The sequence below is a fragment of the Rattus norvegicus genome, chromosome X (assembly GCF_021556685.1).
Source record: "Rattus norvegicus strain SHRSP/BbbUtx chromosome X, alternate assembly SHRSP_T2T, whole genome shotgun sequence".
NCBI lineage: Eukaryota > Metazoa > Chordata > Mammalia > Rodentia > Muridae > Rattus > Rattus norvegicus.
This window is the reverse complement of record NC_141554.1, coordinates 87823537-87839067: the sequence shown is the minus strand read 5'-3', so window position 1 is coordinate 87839067 and position 15531 is coordinate 87823537. Positions and strand designations below refer to the sequence as shown.

The 15531-nt window shown below is 36.0% G+C and overlaps 1 protein-coding gene across 4 annotated transcripts in view; it reads right to left on the bottom strand.

Moving 5' to 3' along the window:
• Positions 1-12745: 12745 nt before the first annotated feature.
• Positions 12746-15531, bottom strand: part of Klhl4 (kelch-like family member 4) — a 295122-nt gene continuing 292336 nt past the window's right edge. For all 4 annotated transcript variants that reach the window (NM_001434070.1, NM_001434069.1, NM_001108244.2 and 1 more), the window contains 2 exon segments: positions 12746-14139; positions 14649-14820. In NM_001434070.1, the coding sequence (NP_001420999.1) occupies positions 14080-14139; positions 14649-14820 (232 nt within the window). In that variant the 3' untranslated portion in view covers positions 12746-14079.

Below are 15531 nucleotides of genomic sequence, written 5' to 3'. Positions count from 1 at the left end.
TTGATTGTTTCCTGTGGTCTACTCCTCTTAGGTATGTTTGTTGTAGAGTCTTTTTTTCTAGAGCTTTTGGATTAGAGCTTTTAGGTGTCCTGTCAAGGTGATAGTGTATGCTTTATTTAGTTTCTTCATGGAGGCACTCAGAGCTATGCATCTTCCTCTTAGCACTGCTTTTCCTGTGTCCCATAAGTTTGGGTACATTGTACTTTCATTTTCATTAAATTTTTAAAAAGTCATTAATTTCTTTCTATATTTCTTCCTTGACCAAGTTGTCATTGAGTAGAGAGAGCATTGTTCAACTTCCATGTATATGCGGGTGTTCTGTCATTATTGTTGTTATTGAAGACCAGCCTTAATCCATGGTGATCTGAGAGTATGCCTGGAATTATTCCAATCTTCTTCTATCAATTAAGATCTCTTTAGTGCCTGATCATATGGTCAGTTTTGAAGAAGGTACAATGAGGTAATAAGACAAAAGTATAATCTTGTTTCTTAAATCCACTTGGTTCATAACTTGTTAGTTTCCCTGTGTCTCTGTTTAGTTTATGTTTCCATGATCTGCCCAATGATGAAAGTGAGGTGTTGAAGTCTCCCACTATTCTTGTGTGCGTTGCAATGTGTACTTTGAGCTTTAGTAAAGTTTCTTTTATAAATGTGGATGCCCTTGCATTTGGAGAATAGATATTCAGGATTAGAGTTCATCATGATGGATTTTTCCTGTGATGAGTATGAAGTATCCTTTCTCCTTTTTTTTTGTTAACTTTTGGTTGAAAATTGATTTTATTCAATATTAGGCTGGCTACTCCAGCTTGTTTCTTAGGACCATTTGTTTGAAAAAGTATTTCAAAGACTTTTATTCTGAGGTAGAGTCTGTATTTGTCACTGAGGAGCATTTCCTGTATACAGCAAAATGCTGGGTCTCTTTTTGTGTCTAGTCTGTTAGTCTATATCTTTTTATTGGGGAATTGAGTCCATTGATCTTAAGAGTTATTAAGGAATAGTTATTGTTGATTCCTGTTATTTTATTTGTTAGACGTGGTATTATGTCTGTGTGCCTCTCTTCTTTTGGGTTTGTTGCAAAAATATTTTCTTGCTTTTTCTAAAGTGTAGTTCCCCTCTGTGTGTTGGAGTTTTCCATCTATTATCTTTTGTAGGACTGGATTGTAGAAAGATATTGTGTAAATTTGGTTTTGTCATGGAATATCTTGGTTTGTCCATCTATGTTAATCAAGAGTTTTGCTGGATATAGTAACCTGGGCTGGCATTTGTGTTCTCTTGGGCTCTATGTGGCATCTCACTGCATCTTCTGGCTTTCATAGTCTCTAGTGAGAAGTCTGGTGTAATTTTGATAGGTCTGCCTCTATATGTTACTTGACCTTTTCCCCTTACTGCTTTTAATATTCTTTCTCTCTTTTGTGCATTTGGTGTTTTGACTCTTATGTGATGGGAGAAATTTCTTTTCTGGTCCAATCTATTTGGAGTTCTGTAGACTTCTTGTATATATATATGGGCATCTCTTTCTTTAGGTTAGAGGAGTTTTCTTCTATGATTTTGTTGAAGATATTTACTGGCCCTTTATTTTTTTTAGGCAGTAAGATAATACTTTAATTTCTTTGTACATTAAATAATAGCTTTGGATGGAAACGCCCAATTTCCAACTGTTGTCGACAGGGCTTAATAGTTGTTCTTAAATATTCAGGATATTAATTGCCAAACAAAGTAAATTTTATTGACACTTTATAATACCTTCCTCAGGGCTGTCTGCATTTCTTTGTTTCTTTTTTTATTGGATATATTTCTTTATTTACATTTCAAATGTTATTCATTTTCCCTGTTTCCTATCCAAAAGCCTCCTACCCCCTCCCTTTCCCCTATAAGGGTGTTTCCTACCCCCATCCACTCCACCCTACCACCACCACTCCCAACATTCCCCTGTACTGGAGGTCTAATCTTGGGAGGACCAAGGACTTCCCCTTCCACTGGTGACCCAACAAGACTATTCTCTGCTACATATGCAGTTGCAGCCCTGAGTCAGTCCATGTTGGATAGTGGTTTAGTCCCTGGAAGCTGTGGTTGGTTGGCATTGTTGTTCTTGTGGGTTTGCAAGCCCTTCAGCACTTTCAATCCTTTCTCCAATTCTTCCAACAGGGGTCCCGCTCTCAATTCAGTGGTTTGCTGCTAGAGTTTGCCTCTGTATTTGACATGCTCTGGTTATGTCTCTCAAGAGAGATCTATATCCAGTTCCTATCAGCATGCACTTCTTAACTTCATCAATCTTATCTAGTTTTGGTGGCTGTATATATATGGGCCACATCTGGGGCAGGCTGTGAATGACCATTTCTTCAGTCTCTGCTTTAAACTTTGCCTCCATATCTCCTCCTATGGACATTTTTGTTCCCCCTTGTAAGAAGGAGTAGGAAGCATCTGCATTTTGGTCATCCTTCTTCTTGAGCTTGAATGTTGGAGAATCATTTGGGTATATGCCCAGGAGAGGTGTAGCTGAGTCCTCAGGGGCTGGAGGATAGCTCAGAGGTTAAGAGCACTGGCTGCTCTTCCACAGGTCCTGAGTTCAATTCCCAGGAACCACATGGTGGTTCACAACCATCTGTAATGGGATCCAATGACCTCTTCTGGTGTGTCTGAAGGCAGCTACAATGTACTCATATACAAAAATTAAATAAATAAATCTTTACTGGCCCTTTAATTTGGGAGCCTTCACTCTCTTCTATTCATATTATCTTTAGGTTTTATTTTCTCATTGTGTCCTGGATTTCCTGAATGTTTTATGTTAGGAACTTTTTTCCATTTTACTTTATCTTTGACAGTTGTGTCAATGTTTTCTCTGGTATCTTCTGTCCGTAAGATTCTCTCTTCTTTCTCCTGTATTCTGTTGGTGATGCTTTTGCCTGTGGCTCCTATCTTTTTTCTAGTTTTTCTATCTCCAGGGTTGTCTCTCTTGTGATTTCCTTATTGTTCCTATTTCCAATTTTGTTTGGTTTTGTTTTCCTGTAATTCTTTAAGAGATTTTTGTGTTTCCTCTTTAAGGGCTTCTACTTGTTTACCTGTGTTGTCCTGTATTTCTTTAAGGGGGTTTTTATGTCCTTCCTAAAGTCCTCTATCATCAACATGAGATGTGATTTTTAAATCTGAATCTTGCTTTTCAGGTGTGTTGGAATATCCAGTATTTGTTTTGGTGAGAGAACTGGGCTCCGATGATGGCAAGTAGTCTTGCTTTCTGTTGTTTAGGTTCCTGTGCTTTCCTCTTGCCATCTGGTTGTCTTTGGTGTTAGCTGGTCTTGCTGTCTCTTACAGTGGCCTGTGTGTCAGCACTCCTGGAGACTGCCTTTCTCCCAGTGGGATCTGGGTACAGGTAGCTGTGTCACAGTGTCAGCTCTGGGTGCAGATGGAAGGATCCTATCCCAGACTGCTCCTAGGTTCCTGTGTCCAGAGGGCTCCGGGTGGGTTACTCTTGGGCCAGGAATGTGAGCAGAAGTGGTGATCTTTCCTGAGCTCTCAGGATTGTGTTCACTTCAGAGAGTCCAGCTCTCTCTGCCACAGGATTTGGGAACAGGTCTGCCAATTTTGCAGATTTAAAGTGAAAAAGAACCCTCACCAAAATCATATTTGCTAGAGCTTTAACCAAGGGACTTTTACTGTCTGTCATGGTTACCAATAAATGTCAATTTTTATAAACTACACTGTCTATTTTATTCACACTATGAAAATAACAATTGATTTTGTGTAATTGATTTTAAGGGTTCTTTGTATATTTTGACCACAATTTTTTTCAAATGTCTTTTGAAAAACATCTCTCCCAACTCTGTACCTTATATTTTCCTTCCCTTTATATCCTTCAGAGGAGATTTATTTTATTTAGTTCAATAAAATACAGCTTATCACTTCTTTTCTGGACTGTTTGGTGTTATATATAGTGAACCATTACAAAACAAACAAACAAAAAAACCACAAAAAGTGTTTTAAGTGAAACAACTTTGGGAGTTAGTTCTAGATTTTAAATCCATTTGGAACTAATGTTCAGAAAGAGACTTATATTTTCTAAATTCATTTTTATGACAATAACTATTTCTTGAAAAACTTACTTTGATCAATTACATTTAATTCACTCATTGTCACTTATTGGTTTAATATATTTATGCAACCCTTTATTAAATTCTATTGATTGAATTGTCTATTTAGTGTCACCTGTCAATTCTTGTAGGTATATTGATAGTCATATAATTATTGTGCCAATTGACCAGCTTTGTTCCTCAATGACTGTGTGGCTATGTGGTAATTTCGCCTAAACTTTAGAATCGTTGTCTCAATATCAGTGTAACTCCTGATTATCAAGAATAATAAATTATTTTTGTCAGATCTTCTATTCATTAAAATATTTAAAAATTATATTGACTTACTGATTTATGGTGTATTCATGTTCTTGTATCCATGTGGGAAGACAGGGCACCTTTAAGGACTCATTTCTGTCCTTATACCATATAGGTCTCAAGGACTGAAATAACTCTATCATGTTTGATTAAGCACTCTTTTAGTCATGGTTCCATGTTATTGGCTGTGTTGACATTCTTATATTTCTAGCTATTATTCTTTAGTGGTAAATTCTCGGAAATATACTTAGATTTCATATGAACTCTACCCCATTGTTAGTTCATCATTTTAGTGAATCTTTATATTATTATTTAAAGTTTCCATTTTTGAAAACATACTTTATCTATCTAAAGATCCTTAAGATTTTATGATCTAATGGTGCACTGGTACTAAGAACCCATGTGCTTTTTTTTCTTTTTATTTGATTATTTTATTTACATTTCAAATGTTATCTCCTTTTCCAGTTTCCCATTCCTAAACCCCCTATTCCCACTCGCCCCACTTCTATGAGAGTGTTCCCTGACCCAACCACCTACCACTTCCTGCCTCGCTGCCCTAATTTTCCCCTACACTGGGGGGTCCAGCCTTGACAGGACCAAGGCCTTCTACTCCCATTGATGCCCAGCAAAGCCATCCTCTGCTACATATGCAGCTGGAGCCATGGGCCTATCCATGTGTACTCTTTAGATGGTGGTTTAATCCCTGGGAAAACTGATTGGTTGGAATTGTTGTTCTTATGGTGTTGCAAATCCCTTCAACTCTTTTAATCCTTTCTCTAACTCCTCCAATGGGGATCCCATTCTCAGTTCAATTGTTTGCTGCTACCATTTGCCTCTGTACTTGTCATGCTCTAGTAGAGAGTCTCAGACAGTTATATCAGGCTCCTGTCAGCATGCACTTCTTGGTATCAGCAATATTGTCTGTGTTTGGTGGCTGTATTTGTATGGGCAGGGTCTCCATTTGGGGCAATCTCTGGATGGCCTTTTCTTCAGTCTCTGCTCCAAACTTTGTCTCTATATTTCCTCCTATGAATATTTTTGTTCCCCCTTCTAAGAAGGACTGAAGCATCTGTACTTTGGTCATCTTTCTTCTTGAGCTTCATGAGGTCTGTGGATTGTATCTTGGGTAAGCTGAGCTGTTGGACTAATATCCAATTATCAGTGAGTGCATACCTTGTGTGGTATTTCTGTGTTTTGTGTGTGTGTGTGTGTGTGTGTGTGTGTGTGTGTGTGTGTGTGTTTGTGTGTGATTGGGTTACCTCACTCTTATAGAGCAGATCTGAAGCTTGGTTTTTATGAGGGTCCCCCAACAACTATAGCAGCAGATTATCTCTGATGTCAAGTCTGGCAAGACCTTGATGAGAACAGAATGACATGGTTCCTGCCCCTGGAACATGGCCAGAAGGCATGGGCCTCCATGAGTGTCAATCACTGCTGTGGACATAAGTCTTGCTTGTATAATGTACATATTTTACTTTCCTCCTAGGAATGTCCTCCTTGTTAACATTAATGGCTCCCTAATAATCAAAGACAGCATGAGACCAGGAGGGGAAGGTGCAGCAGCTAATATCTTAACAAAATTGTAAATGCTTTGACATTTAAGACACTCTTAAAGCTGAGGAAAATAACTCTAAAATATTGAGTTCAAAAATATATAATTTCTCATCTATGCAAAAATATAATGATGTAATATGAGTTGTATTAGGAGCTTCACAGTTCTAAAAGAACAAAAGCAGTTACACTATGATCCATGTTGTCAGAAAGATACAAATACAAGCAGATACAAATGTAGACAGAGTTCTGAGTTCCTGGTTAGTCTGGGATGGAGCAAATTTAGATCCAGGCATGGCTAGAATGGTTATTCCTGGGAAAGGTTCCAGCCAGGTATTTTATTGTTTGTTCTTATTTGTGCTTCTGTCTCTTCCTAAGAGTCAAGGAGCTAAGGTCATAAACTGCTGATTCATAGGATGGTCAAGAGGAAACCTGGTATAAATAACTGAAATCATTTTAAATAAAAAACTGGATTTTTTATTTAAATAATGGTGAACTAGCAGGAAGCGATAGCAGTTCTTATTTAAAATTGTTTTCTAGCAAGAGCTGAGATGTCTGGGGATCTCTGGAGAGCAAACACAGCTCTTCAAGATTTTTTTCTAACAAGATTTCTGATTTTGGTCAGAAAAACACATGGAGAGCAAACAAAGCTCTTATAAAAATTTTCACACTCTTTTAGAATGAATTTCTAGTAAGATTTGTGACTTGCTCAGAAGATCAAGCAATTTTTACACCAGTATTTCCGACTTTGGTCAAAACCCCATAAACTATCCAGAGAGTTTTTAGAGTTTTTACTAGCAGAGAACAATGGCTCAACCACAGAGAGCTGTATCAAGCAGAAAGCAGACCGTCTCAACCAGAGAGGTTTGCTTTTTTTGTTAGAATAGCAAGAAAAAAGCTGTTTAGAGCAGAGCAGAGCACAGAGAGACAGCAGTCTGAAAAGCTGTCTCAAGCAGACTACAGAGCCAAGAGCTATCTACAGAGAACTATCTAGAGAGCAGGAAATAAGCTACAAGCCTGAACCCATGATTTGACTTTCAGTCATTTGCTTTGCTGCTTCCAGATGACCCTTTTCTCAGAACCCCTCTCCCAGCTGAGGTTGGTCCTTGGCAGCCGGATTCTGTTGCCTGCCAATTGATCCTGTTCCCCTAACCCAGGTATCTTGTTTGAAATCAGTGGTAAAAGATGTGCCTAGCCCTACAGAGACTTGATGTGCCAGAGTTGGGGTATACCCAGCAGGGATCAACCCTATCAGAGAAGTGGAGGGAGAATGAGTGAAGGGTTCTGTGAGAGGGGTCTTTGGGGGTGACTGTGATCACTATGTAAAGTTAATTACGAAGATAATAGAGGTAAAATAGAATCCTTGTGTTCAAAATGTATGGCTGAGTCCATTAATTCCAAGATTAACTCTGTTACCAAGTGAAGGCATTATTCCTCAAGTACCAAGTGCTTTGCTTTTAATTTTTTAGAACTTAGCTATGTAAGAAACTGTTGATCTATCATCCCACATTATTGCATTTTTCTCTTGTTTCTGATGGTGGTTTTATATTATTTTTTAAATTTTATTTTGCTTGGATATTTTATATACTTACATTTGAAATATTATCCGCTCTTTCCCCTCTATTATACCCCCTCCCCATCCCCCTACTTCACACTCCCACCTCAATGCTCTGGACACCCCCACTCCCACCCACCAACTCCCACCTTAACATCCTGACAATCTCCTACACTGGAGAAGTAAGCCTTCACAGAACATAGGGCTTTTTCTCCTATTGATACTGGACAATGCTGTCACCTGCTACATATGCAGATAGAGCCACAGGTCCCTCCATGTGTACTCATTGGTTGGTGGTTAAGTCCCTGAGAGCTCTGCTGGTGTCTGTTTGGTTGATGTTGTTGTTCTTCCTATGGGGTTGCAAACCCCTTCTGCTCCTTCAATCCTTGCTCTAACTCCAACAGTGGTGTCTCTGTGCTCATGTTAGCTGCAAGCATCCTCATCTGTATCAATAAAGCTCTGGCAGAGCCTCTCAGGAGATACCCATATCTGATTTCTGTAAACAAGCACTTCTTGGCATCAGCAATAGTGACTGAATCTTGTGGCTATATATGGGATGGATTCCCAGGTGGGGCAGTCTCTGGATGACCTTTTCTTCAGATCGACTTCACTCTTTTTCTCTGTATTTCCTCCCATGAGTATTTTGTTCTCCACTATATAAACAAACTACTGGTTTGCTATATATTGCTTTTACTATGTTTATGTAAGGGTCTTGAGTTCCTGATCTTGCCAACACTTTTACTATGAAAGGGTGTTGAATTTTGTCATATGCTTTCTCAGCATCTAATGAGATGATCATGTGTTGTTGTTTTTTTTTCATTTGAGTTTGTTTATATAGTAGATTACTTTGATGAATTTCCACATATTGAAACTCCTTGCATCCCTGAGAGGAAGCCTACTTGATTATGGTGAATTATCATTTTGATATGTTTATTGAGTTTTTTTGTATCAATATTCATGAGGGAATTTGGTCTGAAGTTTTTTTTCTTTATAGGGTCTTTGTGAGTTTTTGGTATAAGTATAAATGTTGCTTCAAATGAATGAATTGGGTAGTGCTCTGTCTGTTTCTATTTTGTGGAGTAGTTTGAAAATTATTGGTATTAACTGTTCTTTCAAAGTCTGACAAAATTCTGCACTAAATCTACCCGGTGCTGTGCTTTTTATGGTTGGGAGACTTTTAATGACTGCTTCTATTTCTTTGGGTGTTATGATACTGTTTAGATGGTAAAATACCTTTAAATGATCTCTAATTACCTGAGGGAAACTTTTAGGTAACATATTAGATATCGGGCTCCCCTTAGAAGTTTAAATTCCAATCCAAATTTCAATAGCTTTTAATGTAAAATTAAGCTGAATTTTTAATTCTCTCAGACTCTGTATAATTGGATATCCACAATAAGCTCATTCATAGAAATACATTTATCAGTCACATTCCTGAAACATTCAGGCTCCGGAACAGGTAAAAAAATTCAGAGACACTGACTTACTAAAATCTGGCCAATATGTCATTTCTGTTTGTCTTCTAAAGTAGATTCTTTTTGCTATTTTCATAATTTTATGCATGTAAATAACTTACCTTCTTCTGATGGATTTCTTATATTTACCTAATAAACTCTTTGTATTTTTTCCCATGCAATAAACCAGGACTGTTCTATGTTCATTGTTGAAATGGTCATATAATAGCCAGAAGGCAAAATTTTACAACACTCCTCCCTCATGCTAAAAGTTTTACTGTTCTCATCCATTTTTTATTTTTCATTTTGCTGTATATTATAGGATGCAACACTTAATCTACTTATTGTGCTATTTTTCTAGTACAATTAATTGCATCCTATCATCACAAAACATAAGGCCTTTGATGCAATAGAAAAAAGGATTCACCAAGTTGAATAGCTATTTTTGAAAGCCAATTCTATCCTAGAAACTATGATATACATTGGAAATACTACAGTGAATGAAACTAAGAATCATCCCGTGATTATAGGAAGAGAATTATCTGTTTCTCACTGACCTTGACATTTGCTCATTCAAACAAGTTAATGTACACGGGGCTGGCTAGAAATGTCATATGAGTTCAGATAGACTTTCTGAGCTTCATTTTCTAGTGCAGAATGGGAAGAACTAAGATAAAGTAATTGTCAAGATTTGTGAAAGCATGGCTTTCAAAGATTCCCATATGATTTTATTTCAGGCCTATTTTAAAGTCAAGACTATTGCTCTGAAAAGCAGACCTTCAACACCCTGCGATATAGTTCAAGCTAATTCATTCTGACTAAAGCCTTTTTAGATGTCCTAGCAATTAAACTTGCTTTGAGGCAGTTTTGCATATGTGCAGTGCATGTTCATCACTCCTGCTTTCATTTTCTTAGCACTTACCACTTTTGTCAGAGCCCCTTCTCTCCACAAATCTCTTTCTTTCTTGAAGATTCTTCTTGTTTTGTGACTAATCATAGGTCATATAATTCCTCCTAGATCCATTTCCACCTTGTTACCCACCCAACTTCATAGTCTTTTTATTTCCCCCTCTTAAAGGTAGTGAGTGAAATGTATTTTCTTGTGTATGCAATTACCCTTTAGAAGGCAGTAAATCCACCATGAGTCATAATCTTAAAAGGAAATTAACTCTCCTTCCAGTAGTTATCAATGGCCATTTTTTCTTGGCTAGGAACTTTAATTTTCCCCTCCATGCTGAGATTTTTGTCTGACTTGAGCTTTTGAATTTCTTAAGCATGTTGTCACAAACAATGGGAGACCATGTGTTAACTCTCCTAATCATTCCAAAAACACCATTTTATTGTAGTCAGCCACTACTTCTGCCTCTCACATACCATTCCATCTGCTTTTCCTTCAAGAGTCTTAAGATTTGGGGAGATATGGTAGGATATAAATATACTATTTAGGACTGAACATTCCACAGTCTCTTATTTTTTTGCATGTTGAAAACTTAGAGGTCTACTGCTTTTTGAGATTTATTTTTTTGCTTATTTATTTATTTATTATAAATACATCGTAGTTGTCTTCAGACACACAAGAAGAGGGCATCAGATCTCATTACAGATGGTTATGAGCCACCATGTGGTTGCTGGGATTTGAATTCAGGACCTCTGAAAGAGTCTGAGATCTTACTGTTTATCAGCATCTTCTGCAAAAAGAAGCTTCTCTAAGAGGACTGATCGATGAACTAGTTTGAGGTTAGAGCCAGAAGTTATTAGCATAATAACAATACATTCTCTCTTAGAGCTTATAATTCGTCTAGTCAATGGTTGTTGGAGTCAACATTGGTGCAAGCTATACTATCCATCTTGTGAAGTGGGCAGTAATCCAATCAGAAAGTCTTTGGTTATTCCCTATAACATTTGTGCCACTATGTTACCAGTGGGCATATCTATTTGGGCCTGTCATTATGGTATCGTGCAGGGTAAGATTGTTGACTGCATTTCTCTTCTGGTAGCCTGCATAGATAGCACCTTTCAGAAATCTGAATGCTAGAAAACAGATATGAAAGTACCAGGTCAGTATCGGCTTGATTTCTCTGAATTTTATGAATCATATATGTGATTCCATCAGCAATAGTCTTATTGTCAATTTCATGGGGAGCGGTTGTAAACAAAAATAGTGGTAACAGTCTCTAATGTCTAGGAGTCTGTAGCACCCACGGGCAAACAACTCTCAAAAGGATAACCCACACATTCCTGGCACTGAACCTTTTATTTCTTTATCTGTATTGTAGAGGCGCTGTCTCCGATTATCAGGTAAAATCATTTATATTATCATATATATCAAAAAGAACATTTTTGTCTACTCAGTGTAAAGTGTTCAAATGTATGAATCCATACACATGTTAAAAGAATATGTTAACTAAAAATCATTTCCTGTAGTAGTTTAAATGAGAATGGTCCCATAGGCTCAAATATTTGCATGATTAATCCCCAGTTGATGAACTGTTTGAGAAGGATCAGGAGATGTGTGCTTTGAAAGAGGTCTGTTACTCGATGTGGGCTATGAGGTTGCAAAAGCCCACACCAGACCTGGTGTCTCTCTGCCTGTGTATTGTGATGTAAACCTCTATGATACTTCTCTAGCACCATGTTTGTCTGGTTCCCTCTCATGACAAAAATGAACGAACCCTGCAAACTAAAACTGCAAGCAAACAATTAAATATGGTCTTTTAGAAGAATTATCTTGCCCATGGACTTTCTTTGCAGTGAAACAATAGTTGCTAAGACAGTTCCCCACCTCAGTCTGCTTAAGTAGCCACTGATAAATAGTCTCTACTAATAGATGTAAGGAAGAAATTGTCTTCATTCAATTTCACAACTGTGTTTCACTGTGAGGAACAAAGCTATACTCTTGTTTTGGACCTCTGTAGCTCTCTATCCCTATTGTTCACATGCACTCAGATTTTTGAACTTCATTTTGCACTCATTCTAGGATAGAGTGGCTAAGCCAAATTTTCTTTCCTTTTTAAGCATAATTTCCAAATGCAGCTGAGAAATGGTAGCCTTGAGTACCATGTGCATTTCACCTATAAGTCAATAAACATATCAATGGAAGCAAAGCAAGCTGGGCAAAAAGATCGTATTCATGTCTACTTGTTTGACAAGGCATTAGTATAGACACAGATTTTGGGTATGATGTAATCATTACTGTAACATTGTGAATCCATGGTAAACAATGGAATATTTAACCTGTAAGTTATCAAATTATTCACAACTTTATTTAACATGGTACCTCAAACGATATGATGCGTTAAAGGTCAAGATATCTCTCCTTTTTCAATTTCTTAAAAAATGTTAACCTAAAGCATCTAGTCAACCCTTTACGAATGCTATTGGGAATAGCACTAATGAAAGTCATGGAGTAAGGAGCTAGACGAGGAGGAAGGAGATTAGTATGAAAGGGAAAAAGAGAGAGTAGCTAAGGTATAACATTTCATAAATATGATTAAAATATATTATGCTCATGAAATAAATGTCAGAAGGCAGCTCATTATTATGTGGAATTAATAATGCTAACAAACACTAAAAACTCCATCAAGGTCTTATGTGTATTTTATAGACTCTCAATTTCACTCTGTCATCCTGTCTCACCTCTAGACATGGAAAAATCTAAAGATGTCTGTTGAGAATTACAGACAAAATAAGAAAAAAGAGGGAGCTATGTAATAGCATTTAAATATTTTAGCTTTTGTGGCACGGCATCATCAGAAGGATCATTCAGCATGTATTCACCGTACTCTAAAATCAGAGTCTCTATAGCCAGAGGGAAAAGATTTTATTTAAATTCAGCTGGTCAAAGTACAAACATCTTTGTGCAACTTATGATATGATTTAAAAAAAATTTAGTACGTAGCAGTAACACATATTATAAGCATCAACTCTGGATTTTTTTTGATAGTCAACAAAGTTCATTTAAGAGAAGATATTATAGAAATTCTAAAATGGAACATTTACTTGAAAAGTTAACTCCATAAATGTTAGTTTTCAATATTTTACCATATTAGTTTTATCATTAGGTAGAATGAATTAAAATAATAGTTAAAAGCTAAAATGACTCAATATTCTTTTTTTTTCTTCAAAAGTGTAGTTTTGTAGAACATTTATCCTTACCATCTCCTACTGGAGAAACATGATTATGAAATTAAAAGAAACACAGATATTGGTAGGTAAATAGAAATTATAGAATTGACAGTGTGTATTAAACATTTTGGTGTATCCAAGTGTCAACATTGTGGAACATTTCTCAATTATAATCTTTAGAATTGTTTAAATCGACTTTCTAAACTTAATAGGTGTTTCCAGAGAACACACTAAATATTTGAGGGGAAAATTAATTTCTGTACAAATTAGGCCCTCACATTCTGAATCTTAGGTCACAGTTTGTATCAATACAATATTCAGTGACTCACTGTTTCAGAATAAAGATTGTATATGTGACATTATGATATTTTACTGCAAATGAATGTACCAATACACCACATCATGAAATAGAAAATCTATACATGTATTTTGGCAGATAGTAAATTAAAAATAATAGGCTTGTGAAAAGTTTGAAATGGTGTGATTAGTATAGCAAATTACATCAGCGAATGTTCACTTTCATCTTTGACACAGAAAAACCTTTCTTCTTGACAAATGTGAGGTATTATTAGCAAAGTCAGCTATTGTTTGAAAACCAGACATTATGCTCTAAACCTTCTGTCTTTTTTCCATTGAGTTATTCCACACAGTAGAGTACCTTTAACAGAATGTTTTTTTTTTACTTCCCAGATCCTTACATGAAAATTGTTAATGTATTCATCACCTTCAAATATTGTCCACTATGAAATATCCATTAGGTATGTTAACATTTTAGAGTAATGAGCTTAAATCATAGCATATTGGATTTCTCATTAGACTATAATCTGAGCACATACACTTAACACTAACATGTAATCCACATTTAATTTTTTTTTCAGCCTTACGAATGTTAACAGTTTCAACTATACATGAGAACGACACAACAACATTTAGTTTGCTTATGAACTTCATAAAAGAACATGTTTAATCTTCATTCTTGAAATCCATTTCATTGCATTGTCAAATGATAATTTCAGTGTAGCTTCACAACAACAACACATGCTCCAGCTCTTCCAATGTTCACAGGAACTTCCTAAGACACAAATAAGAAAAGAATGGTTTTTAGCATAACCCAGAATGTTGGCCTTCAAAGATTAGCTCCCTCTTTTGGCTTAACTTTTACCTTATCCAAAAATAAGAAAACTACCACCCAGATCACTATAGAGCATAGAATGCAAATATATCATGGCGAGATAATTAGTTGCTTTTGAAACAGTTTTATATGTGCAACATTTGTTTTTTCAGTTGAAAAGGCACAACTAATGATAATTACTAAAAGATTTTGTGAGGATTGAATGAAATAACGGATTACAAGAATTTGGTATAGATAGTCATACTGCTGTTTTCTGTTAGTGTTCGTTCATGCTTTGAGAGATTAAAGACTGAAACAGAGATCAAGCTAAGAACAGAATCTTGGTCTATTCGGTATTTGTCTACTGAGAAAAACCTACTAATAATACCAAACGAATTACAAAATTAAGCTTTAAAATCTCTCCTTAAATTCTGAAATATACTAATTTGGAGGTATTTTTACAAGAATACCTCTTTCCATTCATCTTTCTGAGCATCGTATGATTCAACGGTGTTCAAATAGGTATGACCGTCATATCCGCCAACCACATAGAGTTTGTCTCCAAGGGGGCATACTGCAACAGCATCTCGAGGAACACTCAAAGGTGCCACGGTTGACCATGAATCACTTTTTGGATCATATCTACAGAGATTTAGGAAGACAATCAAGAGGTAAAAATCCAGTAATGTTACAATGAAAAAATAGGCATTAATAGAAATGGGCTATGGTGTAAAGCACAGAATTTGAAACATTATAACTATCAAGTATAGGTTTGCTATTCAAGACAAAAGAATTTTTATTAAAGAACATGAGCACAGCATAACCCTATTTGGTCACAAGAGGGAGCACAACACTTATGTAAAGTAAAGAAAGCCATTCTTTCTGTTCCTTTTCTCATATGATATACAAATTCGGCATTAAAACCTTTTATAGGAAAAAAAAATTCTGCAGCTCTGAACTGTACATTAAAAATGTATAACATTTAATCTAAAAATGTGAAAAGTTAAGTAAATTCATACAATTATGCATAAAATGCTTTCTAATCACAACCTATTTGTAAAAGTGCATTGAAACTATTTTTTCATGTTACAACTTTTACTTATTTATTTATACAAGTATCACCTCCTTTAAACTTTAAATTTTCAATAGATATCCAAGGCGTCTCATTTTAACTTGTATGTGAATTTGATATCAATCATTAAAATTTAATACCATCAAATTATCAAATCTACTTCTATGTATTTTATATACTATTGAATATTCTTACTATATCACCTTAAATTGTTATAGTATGTTGAGACCTAGAACCAAAACAAATCTGTATTTGATGTTCTATATACTGCGTCTTCTAAG